The sequence below is a fragment of the Silurus aristotelis genome (genome assembly GCF_946808225.1).
Source record: "Silurus aristotelis genome assembly, chromosome: 5".
NCBI classification, from domain to species: domain Eukaryota; kingdom Metazoa; phylum Chordata; class Actinopteri; order Siluriformes; family Siluridae; genus Silurus; species Silurus aristotelis.
The window spans coordinates 18,981,990-19,002,468 of NC_139578.1; the positions used below are offsets into that span (position 1 = coordinate 18,981,990).

Sequence of the window (20,479 nt, forward strand, 5' to 3'; positions counted from 1 at the left end):
GAAGAACAAAAGGACTAAGACAAGGGCAGTGAGACCAGTTGCATGTACACAAACTGAATTATTAAATACGTACAAAGCAATCCTCATATAGAGGTGATCGAACACTGACCTTGAGTCAATAATTCACAACTATACTACTAGTAATACTAATAATAATAATAATAGGTAAGGATAATGTAGCTCTCCTTCCTATAAACTAATGCAGATCTGCTTCCATATGATTTTTTTTTCAGAATCTTCTAGTGATCACATGTTCAATGTAAATGGCCACGGGGCACACTACAGAGGAAGTGTTTCCTGACTGCAAGAAAGTCAAAGATCATACACAGGAAGTTTAGTTCCGGTAGAAGTGTAGAGACATTTACTTATAAGACAGCATTAGATGTTGGTTAAAAATGTTTAATAGATTGTATGGCTGTTGTCAAATGTTCAATAGCTGCACTTAGAGGCATGGAAATGACATACAGGGTTGATGAAGTCATCTGAAGGTGCACTTGCCTGATAGACAGAAACAGGCATCATATGAGTGTGTGAGTATTTAGAGTACGGTTCTCATGGTTCTAATTGGTTAGGCACACAGTTTGTGCTAATAAGGACTGCCTCGAGTGACCAGATGCTGTGAGGCAAAGTGCAAAGCTGCAAACTTATACATCATATTATCAAACTGGCCTAGGAGCTGAAATTAACATAGATTTGGTGCACTTTTTTGTAGGTCTTTTATATATATGCTGTTTATATAAAGTTTATGATCTCCCTGACTGTGCTTGTACCATGCTTGTCTGGAGACACCAAGCTTTCAAATTGAGAATAATAAATGAACAGTTTTTCAGTTTGTATTAGCAATATCACACCAAGGTCCCCTGGTGGTCTAGTGGTTAAGATGCAGCGCACCCACCGCTGCGACCCGGGTTCGATTCCCGGTCAGGGAACCATCCCCAGCCACTCTTAGTGCCGGTCCCAAGCCCGGATAAATTGGGGAGGGTTGCGTTAGGAAGGGCATCCAGCGTAAAACATGTGCCAAATCAAACGTGCGGAGGATCCGCTGTGGCGACCCCTAACGGGAGAAGCCGAAAAGAAAGTTTATTAGCAATATCACACCAGTAATTATTTGAGATAGTGACTAAACACCTGGGCAAAATATTAAGCCTTTAATAGTCTTCACAACAAATCTTTGATGAGAAAATGAGCTTGAGTTGAACTATTAGATAATAGTAATAGATACTAAATGCTGAAAACATTTAAATCATTATCATAACTTTTCTATTGTGTACAAGAAGAGTACACAAGTGAATTTCACTGTGTACAGCTTTTTTTGGGTCTGGGCCCATATTTTTGACCAGGTGTATACATAAACATTTACCCACGGTGGTAACAGTTGTGTGATAGCCCTTGTAAATAGGCACATCACATTTTTACAACTAACCATTACCTTCATAATTTTAACCACTTTGGACGAACAATATATATGGAGTAGGTTTTTATTAATACTGACCATAGTTCAGTTGTAGGTAAACAGTCAGATGATGTGAATCAGCTGTTACCTTTTTTTGATTCAGTCATAGAGACTATTGCACAACATTCTACAATAACTCCATATTATTTAATATGGAATTATGGGATTTCTACATGATTGTAGAACTCAGTTTGAGGGAAAAAAAAGACCTACATGCTTTAGTAACACATAGATGTGGTTTTTTTTTTCCTTTACTTGCACTCATTCTGACAAACCTCCAGAGTGATTTGTGTCCTAACCCGAATGGCCTTGTTTACTTAGAGCAAGTAGAGAGACATCCTATTTCCTGTCACACCAGAGCTGCTTAAGGAAGTGCAAGGTCTGGAAAATAACATTGTAAAAAAAAAAAAAAACAGACTTTCTGTGGAGTTATTACAGTAAATGTTAATAGTGTATGTAAATCCAAGGTTACAGTGGATTATGTTGAAGTGTGAGATTTTGCTGTAGTAGTAATGCATCAACAAAAAACTGAATTTGTTTGTTCTATTAGCTAATTATTTATTGACTTAAAGTATTAATTTAATTATAATGTAAATCAGTAATTATTGCAGCCATGTTGTTTATTTGCCTGTTCACACTAACTGGTGTAATGCAATGAAACAAACTTCTGAAATCATCTTTCTGCTTCAAACTAGACCTCTGAAAGAAAAGCTTATTCATTTTGAAATATTGACTAATGTACACTATTTGATATTAGCAAAAACACTAAATTGAATGTGTGTTTACACTCACCATTCATTCATCTTTTAAGCCAATTATGCGGCAGCAGCGCAGTGTATACACTCAGGTGACGAGCTCCGGTTAATGTTCCCAGCAAACATCAGAATAAAGAAAAAGTGTGACTTTAACAGTGCCATTGTTCTTGGTGACAGATAGGCGGGTTTGAGAATTTCAGAAACTGCTGATCTCCTGAAAATTTCACACACAACAGTCTCAAGAGTTTACACAGAATGGTGCTGAAAAAGTGTAAATTGTGATGTTCATGAGCATGTGTAAATATCAACCTGAATCAAAATGTATTATACAATTCAAAATGTATTTGAAAATATATAAACAAAGATCTAAACTTATAGGGCTCAAGTTTTAGGGAGACATTTTTCATTTAAAATGTATATTTTTACACTCTTTGTGTCTGTAAAGCTACTTTGTTACACTTTTATGACACAATTCTGAGAATTCATATTTGCTTTTTGAACATCCCTTCTACATTTAGTCCCTTTTTGCGGTAATGATACCCACTCTGTTGAGATGTTCCACTAGAGTTTGGAGTGTGGTTGTGGAGATATGTGCACATTCAGTCACAAGGCCATGAGTAAAGTATGGTACAGTGCTGTTGAATGGTAAGATCTTTAGCAGGCCACTCAAGATCTTCCACTTCAAACCATGTAGTCCATATCCTCGTAAAACTAGCTTTCAGCACAGGGGCATTGTCATGCTGGGGCAGGTTTGGGTATTCTAGTATCCTATCCTAGTAGAATTTTGAATAAGTCCTGATACATGTTGTGTTCAGAATAACTTGTGATTTCATGCTAAGACATGTCAGTGTACTTTACAAAGATTACTGCAAAAAAAAACAAGAAAGAAAATGTAGTGGCTATGCCAAAAACCAGCACACAATCAAATTGCCTTACACTTCTATATGGTTATGGCTTTAGTTCTTATGTTATTTCAGCAGAAGCTCGCTCTTTACTGAAGAAAAGTGAGGAAAGAATGTGTAGTGAAGAAAAGAGCGAAATAGCTGCCGAAAGCTGCTTCACTGACACCTTTGGCCTCCTGTTACTTGCTTATTCAGATCTGCATGAATGTTCCAGAGTTTCTATGCTTCATTTGCATCAACCTCAAAATTCAGTGCCAAACTGAGAACCTGTTCTATATTAATGTCTGTAGTTAAATAATTAGGTGCTGTCTGCACTGTTGCTTAGCATTTGAAACTAACCATGGACGCTTAGAATGAAATTAATTCGAAGCAGCATCCAAATTGAAATTATCCTCTTTAACATCCTCTTTATTCTGCCCTACTGTCCTTGGTCTAATTACTCACTTCCCCCCTCCAATTAATTAAAAATAAATATTAAATATTTTGTGTTTTAGACTATATATAGCATGTCTACATTTCAGCACTGAGGTACAATTAACACTAATTAAGCCGTTGTTTTTCTTTTGCTCTTTATTCCATCTCTCTTTCTGCTCATTTTGGCATTAGGCCGCAGTCAGCTCATGTTCATCTCCGATCCGCACATTCCTGCTGTACAAGGTCTAGCTGCTTCTCCTTTTCTGGAAGTCTGGGCTTCTGGCTTACGGATTCTGTCCGGATTTAAAGACAGTTTTTGGTCATTTCTTTCATTTGGTTAATGCTGGATACTGAGCAGAGAATTAGACGCGTCCTGCTGATGTTGTCCACCTTTTTTGGAGACGAAGGAAAAAAATAATTAAACAGCACAGATATTATGCAAGAAGTTTTTTTTTTTTTTTTTTTTTGGTCTTTGTGTAGCTTGGAGCAATAAGAAGCCTTCCTGTAACCTATAATTGTTTTTTTTTTATTCGTCTTTCATATACTGATTCACAGCTATTACAACATTTAGGAGTTAAATCACTTCATGTAATAGTGCATTGTGTCTTAGTGTTAGTCATCTTACAAGCCTGCTTTTTACCAGACACTGAATTAAACGGTAAATGTCTAGGCAGGCCTTACATTGTGCTTAATTTAGATGAAATGAGCTGAGGGTGATGGGTCTCCGGAGGCCTGTGGCTGGACTTGATGAGAGAGAGAAGAGGATGAAACCTGAGCACTGTTAGCACTGTAAGGCTGGCATTCGACATATGCACCATGCCTCTTAGACATGTTGTGATGCATGTCGCAGTGTAGGTCACTGACTAAGTGCAGGTGTGGGCTTTTGCATTGATTGTTGCTTACTGATGACCGGCTGTGTTAAGTTTAATTAAAAATTCGACTGCCTTGGGAATGTTAGACAAGAATAAACTGTTCTTGATTAACCATCAACATCACTCAGGCAACATTACCATGAATATTTGTTAATAACAATCTGTCCATGCAGTACAAGTCAGTTAGTAAGTTAAAAGGACAAAAGTATTGGCACACAAATTTAGAGGAGAAAAATTACGATGTCTTTGGAAGTGGCAGCATACAATTTTCCTTTTACTTGAACTAGGAGACCCAAACCTGTTCTAGCATTACAATGCCTCTTTGCACAAAGCAAACTCCATAAAGATATGCTGTACATGGGTTGGAGTAGAAGATTTTGAGCTGCTGGCTATAGAACTCTGACCTCAACCCTACTTAACACCTTTGGGATGAATTGGAATGCTGACTGCACCCCAGGCATCCTCACCCCTACATCAGAACCTGACACACAGACCACACACACGATCACATTTCAAAATCTAGTTAAACCCTAAAAAGTGGAGGTTCTTAAAACAAGTGGGAATTAAATGTATAATGGGATGTTTAAAAAGCACATACATATCTTTTAGCTTTATAGTGGATGAGTCATAGGTAGGGTAAATTATGCCACTCTTGAGTAATGTTGTTCTTGCTTTAAAACTGTATAAAAATATTTTTATACTTCAGTTATACTTGAGTGAGGAAAAAATGCTTGCATTGGTAGTACATATGCTACAATGAAGAGTGGTGGAGCATTCCTTTAAGAGCTGCTGATAGACAATATAATTTTAACCTCATTTAATTACTTCTCTATGTTTTAGAGACAGAGGTGCATATTTAAAGCCATGCGTCTCAGACACAAAGCAGGTTTCTCCAAAGAAAAAGGAAACAAAGAAAAAAAAAGCCTTGGCCTTTTTGGCAGGATAATTAGAAGGTACACATGTTACCAAGCAATGATTACCCACCAGAGTATCGGCTTCAGCCCATTAATAAAGCAACTTGCCTTCTTTTTTCTCAGTGTGACTCCTGACATTCTCTGGTGATTTTGGAGGTAAATGTTCATAATGAAGGACTGGGGTTCTTCTAGGACACCCACTACCTTTTGTATTTTTTTTTAAACAAAACTTTTTACTTTCAACAGCCCAATTACAGTTCCATTCAAAATGTTGGTAATATAGATTAGGTTAATAAATGTACTTATTATTTATACAAGTATACAAATATTTCCCAATCAAATCAAGTGTTCAACTTATTTGTGAGAAAAAATCCCTCTGGTGTTCACGAGTGAAGGTTGAGGAAAGACTTTGTGGTCACAGTGTTTAATCATATTTTTTATTTTGGCAGTATAAATGTAGAACATTTAGCTGGGTCTGAAGATCCACATAATCACACATGTTCCTGGAGTGTGCCTAAAAACACTTGGGTATGACTCAGCCTTAAGAATAATAACCATGCTTATAACCTTTTCGGTTTATTCATTACCTTCCAATTATTACTAAACACAGTTTTTCTTGGTTGTCAGAACTGTTTCTCTCTGCTTGCTCAGCATTTTTATTCAAACCACATCCTGAAAGCCAGCTTTTGTCATATATTTCCATTTCTATTCATAGTACTCTGTTCTAAATTTAGCCCACTTTTTCCCCCCACTCTCTTGCGTACATGGTGTTGCTTACCATCTTATCCCATGCGTGTCATTTCCTCTTGCGTGGGTCTCTCCGCTGTGTACTTACTCAGATAGCAAACACACTGGACAAAGCAGAAAGCTCTTTCATTCTGCCTGACTGAAAATAGATTCACTGTCAGTATTTAGTTAATGGAAAGCATCTGTCTGTGAAAGGATCTGTTCAGACTGTTCATTAAGACTGTATAATGCTTGTAAATCTTTTAATGGGGTATGTAAACACGGTGTAACAATTTCTGATGAATGCACATTAAGCATGTGTATATAAATCACTCAATGAGTTTATGTAAACAGTTTATAACATACAATGGACAGAGTTATGTATCAGTTAAGGATGTACTTATGAGTGGATACACACAGTGTGGTCAAAAGTGTGTGGACTCTTAGATAACGGTGTTATGGTCACTTGTTCATAATTTCTATATACTATATACATTTACTGTCCACTTTTTTAATTATTTTTTTCTTAGCGTGTATTATTACTGGGTAAGCCTCTTGATTTTTCTCAAAACTGCCTCCGTACTTCATGGCATGAATTCCACAAGGTGTTTGAAACATTCCTTTGACATTCTGGTCCATAATTGCGTCGCATTGCTGGAGGTTTGTTAGCTGCAAATTCATGCTGTAAATCTCCTATTCTACCACATCCCAAAGGTGCTTCAATGGATTCAGATTTTGAGAGAGAACACTGAGGTACACTGAGCTCATTTTCAGGTCTATGGAACCAGTTTGAGATGACCTGTGATTTGGGACATGGGGCTGTTTCATTCAGGAAGACTTCAGCCTTCAAACAATGCGTAATTGGTATTATCTGTGTGTCAAAAAAACACCTCTCACCACCATTCCTGGATTCCTGTCAGTGATGCCCAATTCTGCTGCAATCAGCATTTCACAACAGGATATAGATATTTTAACTCTGTGTGGTCCCATCTACCTCAATGTGTTATTAAGGTTAAAAGGTAATGCTTTTCTGCTCACCACAGGTGTAAGACGTGATTAGTTAAATTACACAAGGCTCCCTATTAGCTCTGACTAGCGTGACTATTCTCCTCATCTTTTTCTACACTCATTTGATTCATTAATGAATTTTTTGGAACCATCTTTTAAACGCTGGAAAACCAAAGAACCAGCAACTTATTCCATGGTCCAAAATCACTAATATAACGTGCAAACACAATTTTCTGATTGATACTAATTAGCAGTGTTCAATTACGAACGACTGTGTATAATAAAGACACGTATAACATGCAGCAAAAACATTTTATAGTCATGTTTATTACACACGCACATTAAAACTTTTTTAATTCACATTACACTGTGTTCAAAACATCTTTCGGCCAGGGTCAGCGATTGTTATGTAAATAATATACAATGCAAATGATTCTGCTGAGGGACCTCTGCTATGCAAATGGTATTATTATTATGTAAGCAGAGGGAAACACATGCAAGCTACCATGCAAAACAAAGGCGATATCTATGCAGGCGAAATTCGCCTGCTCTCTTCACAGAACTTCTCCATAGATGTGTAGTGTGTGTGACTTATTCTTTGCAAAAAAAAAAAAAAAGTATTTCCACATATTAGGTTCTTTTGTATTACTTTTGGTTTCTTCGTACTGTGCATTTATTACGTGTTTCATTTCACTTCTTCTCAACCTTGCTTCTAAATAAGTCCAGGTCCCCATCCAATCAAATCACAGCACCACTCACCGTATCAACAGAGGGTAACACAAGAAGTGCGCCAAGACATGTGAAAGATCATTGCTGTAAACAGATCCTACATCAAGCACACATACAGTACATTCAGCATTCTATGAAAAATTCATGCTGCATGATAAACAAGTTTATTTGATTAAAGTAGAGCTTCCTAAAGCATTGGGAATGTGAGTGTTTTACTGTGGTGCAAATGACAACTCAACATTATTAAAAAAGATATTATTATCATCCAGTTTGACCGGTCACTTAAACATTAAAAACAAGTAGGATTATAAATAATGTCAGCTCGGACCTGAAAATTCTGAAAACAAAGCCCATATAATGATCCAGATAATTATGGTACACATGTAAATAAAGAGCTGGATTATGTTCAGAAATAAGCATTTGAAATTTTATTCTATTTTTCTTCTAAGTAAAAAGTTTGAGAACCCATTGAGGAATTTGAGTATAAAATTGCTTTTACGTAGCAGTAATTTTGCAATAATCAATGCAGAAATACGTTTTTTTTTCTCCGTTATTTGTTTATCATATTGTGCGAACACTACTGCTTTCCATTTATGTGACGTGTCCTGTCTGTTCTTTTTAATTTTACAGATCCTTGCCTGACCGTCATCCCACCCTGCATAAACGAAGCTGATCGCTTTAGCCTTGAAGCACTGCGTCACATCCACAAGCAGCTGGATGATGACAACGATGGCGGCATCGAAGTCAACGAGAGTGTGGAGGTCAGGCAGCACTGTTATGCATGTCCTACTAACAATCATGTGTTCAGTCCTACACTCCTAACCGTATGGCCTTGTTTAGCGTTGCCTTGACACCACGTGTGTGGCCGTTTCAGCATTATTCATTTTTTTTGGCCTGTATTTATTACCTACTTCTTTGTTAAAATGACATTGTCCATCAAACTTCCAGAATCTGCCAGGTTTTAGTGTCGAAATAGAAAACAAGGAGATGTTAATCACGCTAACAAGTTTCTTTTTGAAACCTACCGCTGTGATCTTGATTGTTGACATGAGCTCCATTTAAAAGTCTTGATCAAACAAAAAGAGGTATTTTATTCAGACACCCTATAATATTTGTCAATACGTTAATAGTTTTAATAGTTATGAAGTAGAATTATACAGTATGCCATGCATACAGAATTATATGAGTATATAATTTGGGAATTCAGTTCTAATTAGGTGCTGTTGCATCACACTGTGCACACTTCTTATAATAACCTGGACATAAATGTATGGGTGTTTGCATAGCATTTCTTGTCCACATGTTGCCTAGTACTTACATCACCTGTCTTAAATTAAATATCATTTAAAAATCTAAAAACATAAATTGGTTTATCTAAATTTACAATCTGTCAGCTGATTATATGTTCAAAGCGAAAAAAGGATATAAAGTATTTTTGGAGACATTTACTAAATGAAATGCACAGTGCCTGCAATGAGCTAAACAAATAGGAAAACAAAGTTTAAGAAAACAAAGAGTGTAAAAAAGCTAAAAAAATAAATAAAAAGGATAGTGGAGACGAGAAAAAGAAATGAAGGTAATGAAGATTATTGAACAGAGAGAAGAGGCTATACGTACATATAGTGCGCACACGTTTGAGTTTACATTCACGTTTATGACATTTGGTAGACGCCCTTATCCAGAGTGACGTACAATTCTCCTCCTAACGTTTGAGGATTAAGAGCTCAGTGGTGGCGGCTTGTTGGCACTAAGATTTGAACTCATGATCTTCTGATCAGAAGTCCAGAGGCAGGGATGCTGATTAAAAAAAGTTGAATAGAAAGATGATCAACTAGAATATTTGATACTTATATCTAACTTTTTATCATTCTAATAAAACGATTTCTTTCATTTTTGCTGAAGAGACATTTAAACTGTTTGAATGTGGTGTGTACATTAAAAGGTTCAGGTTTAAATATTTCCTAGTGTTACCTCATTAAAATGTTAATAAATAACAATAACCAAATATTACTATTACCACTACTACTACTACTACTACTACACTTACTAATAAAAATAAGGTATAACAATGCAGTGCTTGCCTTGTAAACACTGTATTTAACCGTGCACATAGACAAAATGAGGTCACAGGTCAGCTAAAGTTATGCACCTAGGGGTTAAAGGGCGGATAGGTTCCATCCTTCAATCTCTTCGGCTTAGCTCAGCCTTCATGAAATAGCCTTAGTGTAGAAGTAGTACCAGGAACCTCCTGGAATCAATTTGCCAATTATTATTAAAAGCACACTACATTCACATGTATTTCTTTAGGAGACGGTTTAAATCAATTTGGACATTCAGAGCTGTTAAATGACAAGATACAGAAGTAAGCTTCCATCTGCTGACCAGATGCAAGTGCAAACCGATTGCAGGAATAACAACAACAAAAAAAAACCAGTCTGATAATGATCTAACTACAAGCGTTTACGTGAGTGTACTTTCTCAGAAATGCGACACAAAACCACACACACGCGCACATACCCACAAAAAAAGAACTAATATTAGAGTCAGTTTAAGCTCTCAAGAACACAACGCCCTTAAGCAAAGCCCATGTAGCATGTTCGCAGTCTGGTTCAACAGGTGTGTTGTTAAGCAGAAACTCATGGGTTCTTCCCGCTGTTCCACAGGTTGGCATGGCGTCATCATGCCACGTAGAAATGATTGACACTCAACAAAAGATTTGTGGTTTTGTGTTGTAGGATTTTTCTGTCTGGCAAGGTCTTACTGCTGCCCCACCCAACACTTTGGTATTAGTTTGACTGTGTATGTCGTGCAATATAGTGTGCTTGTTTGTCAGTGTGTGTGTGTGTGTGTGTGTGTGCGTGTGTGTGTGTGTGTGTGTGTGTGATTACTTTCTCTTAAGTGTTGCTATGGATGGTTGCTGGGCATGGCAGGTGCAAGACTTTGCAAGCCCTTCTTCCACCTATACTCTGTGTGTGTATGAATTTGTGTGTGTGTGTGTGTGTGTGAGACTGAAGGAATGCATGGGTAAAAAAATTCTTTGTTGATATGCTTCCAAAATACAAAGCTTAAAACCTGCGAAGTGCCTTGTGTGTGAGTGTGCGTGGTACATATATATATATATATATATATATATATATATATATATATATATATATATATATATATATATAAATAAAAGGTTCTAGTGGCGATCGTCTCCACTGGAATCGTCTTTAAGAAGTGGCCTCATGGGAGATTGAAGCATTTCCCTCCTCTGCAGCCAGTGGGACACGGTGTCATCTTTCATACCACAGCAAATTCCAGAGTGTGCAATGTGTATGTGTGTGTCAGCGTTCCGAGGAAACCTGAATAGCTTTAAAAGCACACTCGCTTTATTACAAAATCAACGTTGAAACACAAACAACTGTTTGAATCTATCCGAAATATACAAATTCTGATCTGCAGGAAAGTCCAGCTGCCTCGGTGGAACATTAAATATAGATTATCTTAACAGTCAAGACTATAACACAGATAAAGTGTGAGCTAAGAAGGTTATTGATATAGACATTTCTTATAATCTACTCTTATAAGAACTTGCAATAATATGCAGATGTATTTTTTAATATTATCTATTAGTCTTGTTAAACAGATTGTGTTTTCAAAACAAATACAGATATGAATGTTAGGATTGTGAGACTAGTTGTTTGCACCAGGACTAGGACCCCACGGGATAAAACCGCAAAAGGATGAGGTTTTTAAACTTTCATGCAAAGCTTGAAGGTGAAGCTTGCAGACTGCAAACATTCAGCTACATCTTAAAAACCTCACCAGCCCAAATATTTCAGTCTTTAGACAAAGAAGCTGCATTTTCTTTTACCATTCAATATAAAATCTAGAAGGTTTTGAGATAAGCAGTTTTGAAAATACTCAAACCAGCTTGTCTGGTACCAACATCCATGTCATGATTAAATTCAGATAGATCACGTTTTTTTTACTTTGATGTGTTATGTGAACTTTAACTGAAACTCTTGATCTCTTTCACTTTATTTTGGATTCCACCTTAGTACCAGGCAGAACGTTCCTCAAGGTGTCTACTTAATTAGTTATATTCTGCTAATAGGTTAATATATTTACTTATCTTTTGTGAATAATAAATCAGTTCTAACTTTTAGTCTTTGCTGGACGTAGTGGTAGAGTCCACACTATTAAGTCTTAGATTCAAACCATACACACTTTGTATTCAAATCTGAATCCAATTACAGAAATTAATATTTGAAGTGCTAAACAATTAGTTACAGATAATGCCATTGTGTTACCTTCCCAACACAGATTTCTGTCTCTGATCTATTAATGTTTAAAACTCATACCATATCTTGTTAACTAAACAGAAAATGAAAGAGAAAATGAGAGCAAGAGAGAGAGAGAGAGAGAGAGAGAGAGAGAGAGAGAGAGAGAGAGAGCAGCTGATACAGACAGATAACTGTTTAACTGGAAGCTCAACTGGTTATTGTGTGTATACAATAACACACACACACACACACACACACACACACACACACACACACACACACACACACACACACACACACACACACACACACACACAGAGGAGCTGTTCCCATTATACATCTATTACCGTGACAAAAAGAAAGAGCTTTTGAGAATCTGCAACTCATCTGGAATCTGCACAGGACAAACACTTCTTTGTGTGCCATGTGTGTACTTGTGAGTTTCACTGTGAAATTTTCTAATAGGTTATGATCATTATTGGGGTGTAACATACATTTACTGAATTTTTTTGGTACAGGGATTTTGGTTTGGTACACACGTAAATGCAATTGTTTTTTTCTGTGTGGAACAGTTACAATCTTGAGTTTCCCCAGGAACATAGTGGCAGAGTTTTAGTGCATTTATTATTATATTTTTTTTTATTATTAAACTTCAAAACATACACAGTCAGGGGTATAAAAAAGAAACTAGAGTTAGCGCAGTGTCACTGTGGCTACTCACTTCGTACCGGAATTAAGATTTGATTTGCGCATGAGTGAAAACGCCAAAGAATCCATAGCACTATTGATTCTTTAGTGTTTTATGTACAGCTTCAAGACTTTCTCTTACAAGGAGAAAATCCTGACAATTTCTCATATCGATTGAGTGAATGAATGAAGGATGGAAAGAATGAAGACATTTGTTAAAGTATGCTGAAATAAGTAGAACAGTTAAATAGATCATATCTTTAGAAAATTCAAACACACACACACACACACACACACACACACACACATACACACACACACACACACACACACACATACACAAACACACACACACACATACACACACACACACACACACACACACATACACAAACACAAATAGGGTCTAACAAATGTAAACTATTTAATTGAATTTTTCCATTTATAATTTTTTTTTTTATTTAATTTGTGCCAATTTATTTGATTACCCAATTTAATCAATATAATAAAAAAGTATTGCACTAATTTGATTTATTCTATTTTATTTGTATTAAATATTATAAAATATTATTTTATATATTATTTAACCAACCTGCCATTTTATTTATAATTGTTTTAAAAATGTAAAATAGTGATTATCACAAGTGTTAATAATAATAATAATATAAAATAGTTAATAATAAAAAATAAAAAAAACGACAAGCAATTGTATGTTTCGCATTTCTTACCCCTAACCGTACCGAACCGTGACTTAAAAACCGAGGTACGTACCAAACCGTGACACTCCTAATCATTATTGATCCCTGGAAAGTCAGGTCATTTGCACATCTAAGAGCTTGTGTTCAAAAGGAATGGTATTTAAGATAAATAAGAAGCTCTGTCTATAGTTTATGATGCCATCCCTTTACAATGGACTGAGTGTTAGTTTTTTCTGACAGCTGGCTTCTGTCTTATCCTGCTTATCTGATTAAACAGTTATATGGTTTTATATTGGGCTTGGGCTGTAGTAAAAGTTGTGCTGAATTCTGAATCCGATGTAATATGATATGGATAAATAAGGACTAAATATTACATACAATATTTGTTGAAAACCTGAACAAATTAAATAATGCTGACAGTGGCATTGACTAAAAGACAGGAGGCGAAGATGGAGGTAGCAGAGCTGAAGATGTTGAGATTTTCGTTAGGCGTGAGGAGGATGACGAGTTTTTTAGAGGGACAGCACATGTATTAAGTTTTGGGGACAAAGTGAGAGAAGCCCGATTGAAATGGTTTGGACATGTGCAGGAGGAGGGACTTGGGGTATATCGATAGGAGAATGCTGAGGATGGAGCCACCAGGAAGGAGGAAAAGAGGAGGACCAAGGAGAAGGTTTATGGATGTGGTGAGGGAAGACATGCAGGTAGTTGTTTGAAAGAGGCAGATGTTGAGAACGGGGGGGTATGGAGACAGATGATCCGCTGTGGCGACCCCTAATGGGAGCAGCCGAAAGACGAAGAAGAAGAAGAAGTGGCAGGGTTGTATTTCTGGAGGCATTTAATCTCCATACAGTTTACAGTTTGGAGTGTCTACATTCTGTGTGGAATTCCATATATAGGGTTATTATAAAGTAGAAAAAAATAAACTGATTGTTATCCTGTACAATCACATACTATACGGACAAGAGTTTGTGGACATCTGCCCATTAAATTTATATATGCTTTTTGAACATCCCATTCCACAAATAGCCCCCATTTGTTGTTACAATAACCTCCTTTCTTTAATTGAAAGGTGTTCTACTAGATTTTGGACTGTGGTTGTGTTGATTTGTTCTCGTTGGTCCACAAGGGTGTTAGTAAAGACTGGGGTGCAGTCAGCTTTCCAATTCATACCAGAGGTAAACAAGATCTTCATGGAGCTTGCTTTGTGCAAAGCAGCATTGTTATGTTGGAACAGTTTTAGTGTTCTGCATCCAAACAGTAACCTGTTTGGACTACCACATACAATGACATTCTATGTAGTTATTTTGTCCATATAATGAATCTTCATATGGCCATTTTTTCACCTTATTATGTCAAGAGAGTGTCAGCGAACAATATATAATATATACATATATTATATAATTATTGCTGTCACATTTAGTTAAAATTCAGCTATTAGAAATCACATTTTTCTCTCACATTCTATTGAACCTCCTCCTGTTCTATGAACTCCATGTTGAGCTTTCTAAGGGATACTTTTTTTCTGTGTAGACTTTACATATTCTCAGTAATCATGTGAACGTTTGTGTGATCAAAGTGCATTTATGTTTCTTGCAGTTCATCATAGAGGACATGAAGCAGCAGCAAACGAACAAGCACAGCAACCTGCACAGAGAGGACCAGCACATTACTGTAGAGGAGCTGTGGAAAGGATGGAAGACGTCTGAAGGTGAGACAGAGACAGATCAAAGCACATGTTTTCTGTTCAGAGAGGAGAGATGGATGCAGGTGTCAATAGAATATGCAGGTGTTTAACTAAGAAACATCCTTTGCAACTTTCATAGTGACTGGCCATCAGATATTTTATCCATACACAGTATATACTAACATGGTTTGAACAGAGCTATGGTCTGTCATGAAGCACTATAAACAGTGTGTGCAACCTACACAACTGTGAATCACATGAAATGACATTTTCTTGAATTGAAGCCTGCGTTGTGTTATGCAACCTGACAGATCCTGGGTCATCCCACTGTGTGTGAGTAAGAGGAGAAACAAGAAATTGTGTGTGTGTGTGTGTGTGTGTGTGTGTGTGTGTGTGTGTGTGTGTGTGTGTGTGTGCGTGTGTAGATGATATAATGGTAGGATGGCCCCAAGTCAGTGATAAAGCATTAGCTTTACCACTAGTATTAGATTATCTTCATTGCACACATCATATTACTCACCCAATAGAACTAAGATGGAAATAGAAACTTCTCACCAAATCACCAACACCTCCTTTTAGTCCCCAGAGTTCTCAGAGCTGACCATTTGTCATTTTCTTTTTTCTTTTTTTATTGTTTACAAGCTCTTACTTTCTCTTTCTCATTCTCTTTTTCTGCTGATTATCTGTGGCTCCTACCAGTCACTGTAAAAACAGATTTCTTTTTTTATGATCACATTTCCAATCAGAAAATTCTGATACTGTACTGACTGTAATTTTTATTCCAGGACTGTCTTTATCTGATTAAAGTAATATTTTAACAAACATCAAAAAATTACACAACGGAGCTTTAATCATATGAATCTTTAAACCACATATAAGAAGGCATAGGAAATAATCTGAAATAAGTATATATATATATATAATTTATTTATTTATTTTTTTATTTTTTTTATGTAATAGGACTAATTTATAGGAAGAATTTATATTCTATAAATAAAAAGGGACATGATCATTTTTGTGTTTAGACCTAATCTAGATTTAAGTTAACATTTAAAGTTGGCTATCCAAATAAATTGTTTAAAAAAATGGTCACAGTTTCAATATGTAAAAAATTATAAGAATTTTATTGTTGTTTATTATAGGTTATATCTTTTCTGTAATATTTTTATGTGTGTAGGCAATTAAAATATATGATTAATTTAAACTTTGAATTTGGCATATTGCAGTCCAAACAAATAAAAAAACTTTTAGCAGTTAGATCCACATACATGAGTGAGGTTTCTGCTGTATGAAAATATATTAATATAAACAATTATTGGAAAGTGGTCTAGTGGTTAGGATGCAGCGCTCTCACCACTGCGGCCCGGGTTCGATCCCCGGTCAGGGAACCAACCCCAACCACTCTTAGTGCCGGTCCCAAGCCCGGATAAATGGGGAGGGTTGTTTTAGGAAGGGCATCCAGCGTAAAAACATGTGCCAAATCAAACATGCGGATGATCCACTGTGGCGACCTCTGATGGGAGAAGCTGAAAGAAAGTTTATTGGAAAATCTAGTAATAATTGGAATGCCTAAAAAAAGAAAAACGAGACTATATCTGAATGTTTCACACTAACACTGTCTCTGTTACACTTAGTTCACAACTGGACGATGGACGATGCGGTCCAGTGGCTGAAAGAATCGGTAGAGCTTCCACAGTACGAAACAAACTTCAGAGAGTTCAAAGTTGATGGCAATACGCTACCTCGGTAAACACACACACACACACACACACACACACACACACACACACACACACACAAAGTCCGCATCCAACGATTATTTTGATAATCAATGAATTATTTTTCAGATTAATCTGATTAAAAACAAGAAAAAAAGCTGTTTTGCTTATTATAACCATATAGAACCCTGTACACTCCGCCATTTTGCAAGCGGCTTTGTAATTTTGCCGTCACGCATAACAGAGCAGCCCAACTAAACGATAACACTATTCGCTGACAACAAATTTCATTATTGATTATTATCGATTTTATCGATTAGTTGTTGCAGCCCTAACACACACACACACACACACACACACACACACACACACACACACACACACACACACACAAACACACACACACACGGTCACATGTCTGTTGAACATAGCCTGCAAATGAACTAGGGAAAATATATTTTAAGCATCTGTCATAATTTCTTTTACAATAAAAGTCACCACCAACTGAAGTCACCACCAACTGATACAGTGATACAAGAGAAAATATTAGTGCCGTACTGCCCTCTTCTGGTAGCTTTGTGCGGGTGCAAGAAGAGGGGGATTGAGGATAGGAGATGAACAGCATTTAAAGATTGGGTTTCATCCCTCTAGCAACACTTGCTGACTCATGATATGATGTCACAACGCCAGATCCACACTCCCCCATCTCTCTGCTTTGCTGTAGGCTCTGCACATATGGCCTTTCAGCCATTTTGTTCTTTCTATTTAAATAGGAACCTAGATATATCCCCTCTCTTACTCATATGTTCCTGACTGTGATTTTATTTGAAACTGTCATACTTGCTCTAGAGTGCTGACTCCATTACCAGAAACAGCCTGAATGACTTGGTATTTTGTTCCGGTGACACGTTTTCACTTAACACGCTAACCGATGTCTCTTGTATGGATTCTGTTCTGTGTGCAATACTGTATTATAAGTAACTAATGAATCAGAAGCCTTTTATGTATATTAGCAAAGACTAAGGATTTAATGTTTGAGAAAGAACTACATTTGGCAAAAGTGTTTAGGTTGTTCATAATTACACTTTTTCTCTCTCTATCTCTTGGTATCTCTCTCTATTATTTGCAGAATAGCGGCGAATGAACCGTCGTTCATGTCATTGCACCTAAAGATATTGGATCAACGACATAAACAGAAATTAAATTTAAAGGCACTGGATGCTGTGCTGTTTGGACCACCATTACGTAAGTGCCCGGTTATAAGCGTGCGAGCGCCACGTTAACTAATCCTGGTGGGAGTATGATGCATTATGTTTAATACAGTTTTAGATGTTTAGTCAAGCCATAGCAAGCTACATAAATGCTCTATGTTTGCGCTCATCTGTTGTACAGGGCCACAGCATAATTGGTTGAAAGACTTTGTCCTCATGGTGTCCATCATCATCGGGGTAGGAGGCTGCTGGTTTGCCTATGTGCAGAACAAGTCGTCCAGAATCCACATCTCCCGCATGATGAAGGACCTGGAGAGCCTGCAGAGCGCTGAACAGAGCCTGATGGAGCTGCAGAGCAGGTATACAGAAAAATCCTATTAGACCTGGCTGAGGACTTCATAATTCCAGGATTGTTTCAGTGTATTCTGTTTTGCTGTGGGGTTTTGCTAATAAACTATGATCAAAATCTAAAAATTCTAATCTAATTTTATAGATTAAGTAAATTTTTATTAGAAGAAACAAAAAGTTAATTAAATGTTACCAACGCTTGCTGTTTTTTTTTTTTATTGAATTTTTTTTTTTCAGAAACTTGTACAATATGTGATATTGTGAATATCAAAGATTTATAATTTATCTGACACAAAAAAAGAAACATAAGTAATACATAACTTTTTTCTTTTTCTTTTTTATTAAAATCACATGCATTAGACTAGTTTTTCCTGCCTTATGAAAGGCTTCAACCTCTACACCAGACCTGGGCAAACTACGGCCCGCGGGCCACATCCGGCCCTTTGTACGTCCCTGTCCGGCCCGCGTGAGGCCAATCATAAATTACAGGGATGCACCGAAAATTTTCGCCCGAAATACCTAAATCACCTAAACAACACGGCCAAAACACAATTGTAATGACGCAATAAAAAAGCGCAGCCAGCACACGGTTATCTGGATATGAGCAACATGTCTGCGGTGTGCGGATAGCGATTTGCAAAACATGCAATGCTAAAATTTCAAGAGGGGGTGTATCTGCAAAGAGTTTCTCCAAGTCGGGTTTAATTTATCACCTGAAATCCAAACATCCCGATTGCCATTCTAAATATGAGAAGAACGCGGCGCAGAAAAGTAAAGTCAATCCGAGCATGCGCATGAGTCTGTAGAGGACGTTTTTGAAAAGGCAGGAAAGTTTTCCAGTGATGGTGCCAAGGCAAAAGGCATAACACAAAAAATGATAGAATTCATTGCCGTTTGAATTGAATTTTCATTTCGGTGCATCCCTAAAATATTATCGTTGGTGTGGCCATCTGACACAATTCAGGTTTCTCATGTGGCCCCTTGTAAAAATTAATTGCCCACCCCTGCTCTAGACTGAACTTTAACTTGAGATTTGCAGTGATTTTGAATAATGTAAAAAGGAGGTGGTGTGACTGGTATACAACGATATTATATTATATTATATTATATTATATTATATTATATTACACTACGTTATGTTACGTTATATTATATTATATTACAATACATTATATAACATAATATAATTAATTTAATTTTATATATTATAATGTTATATTATTTATGTTATATAGTTGCTTTTATCTCTAGTCTGTGTGTGTGTGTGTGTGTGTGTGTGTGTGTGTGTGTGTGTGTGTGTGTGTGTGTGTGTGTGTGTGTGTGTGTGGCTGTTGTAGACTGGAGAAGGCACAAGAGGAGAATCGCACGGTGGCAGTAGAGAAGCAGAACCTGGAGCAGAAGATGCGAGATGAGATCCACGGTGCAAAGAGGGAAGCTTACCGACTGCGAGAGCTCCGCGAGGGAGCCGAGTGCGAACTCAGCCGACTCAAATACGCTGAGGAGGAACTGGTGCAGGTAGGAGCGAGAGCTGAGGACTTGCATACTAAAGCCTTTCCAACAGTCACATCTGTCCATCATTTCAAATGTACTCTATCAACATTTAACCCCCTCAATACTCCAACTACTGCTTCACCTGGTAATAAAGTTATTGTCTTCTGCAATATTGAGGATGACATAATAATACAAGAGCTAGCCTCACAGAGACTTCAGTAGCATTAAGTGCATGTTTTTCAGTCAACTAAGTGTGCATTGTATAGTTTATGTTTCATATGAGCTTTAAACCTTTAGCCAGATTGAAAGATGAAATTCTGCAGTTTATTATTGTTGAATATCAACTTCACTGACATGCTTGTGTATGAGGCTGTAATTCTATTTGTGTGTGTGTGTCTGTGTTTGTGTGTGGGCGCTCGCATGTGTGTAGGTGCGTGTAGCTTTGAAGCGAGCGGAGAAAGAGTTGCAGTCAGAGCGATCAGTTCCTGAAGCCTTACAGATGTGGCTGCAGCTCACACATGAGGTGGAGGTCCAGTACTACAACATCAAAAAGCAGAGTGCTGAGCTACAGCTCACTGTTGCCAAGGAAGAGGTGAGT

The 20,479-nt window shown here is 37.0% G+C and overlaps 1 protein-coding gene across 1 annotated transcript in view; it reads left to right on the forward strand.

Annotated features, from left to right (window-relative positions):
* Window positions 1-20,479, forward strand: part of stim2b (stromal interaction molecule 2b) — a 47,992-nt gene that overhangs the window by 21,364 nt on the left and 6,149 nt on the right. Inside the window, exons 2-8 of the mRNA XM_083541269.1 lie at window positions 8,404-8,534; window positions 15,026-15,137; window positions 16,748-16,859; window positions 17,961-18,076; window positions 18,224-18,401; window positions 19,728-19,905; window positions 20,312-20,473. Of these exons, the coding sequence (XP_083397395.1) occupies window positions 8,404-8,534; window positions 15,026-15,137; window positions 16,748-16,859; window positions 17,961-18,076; window positions 18,224-18,401; window positions 19,728-19,905; window positions 20,312-20,473 (989 nt within the window). The remainder of the gene's footprint in view (window positions 1-8,403; window positions 8,535-15,025; window positions 15,138-16,747; window positions 16,860-17,960; window positions 18,077-18,223; window positions 18,402-19,727; window positions 19,906-20,311; window positions 20,474-20,479) is intronic.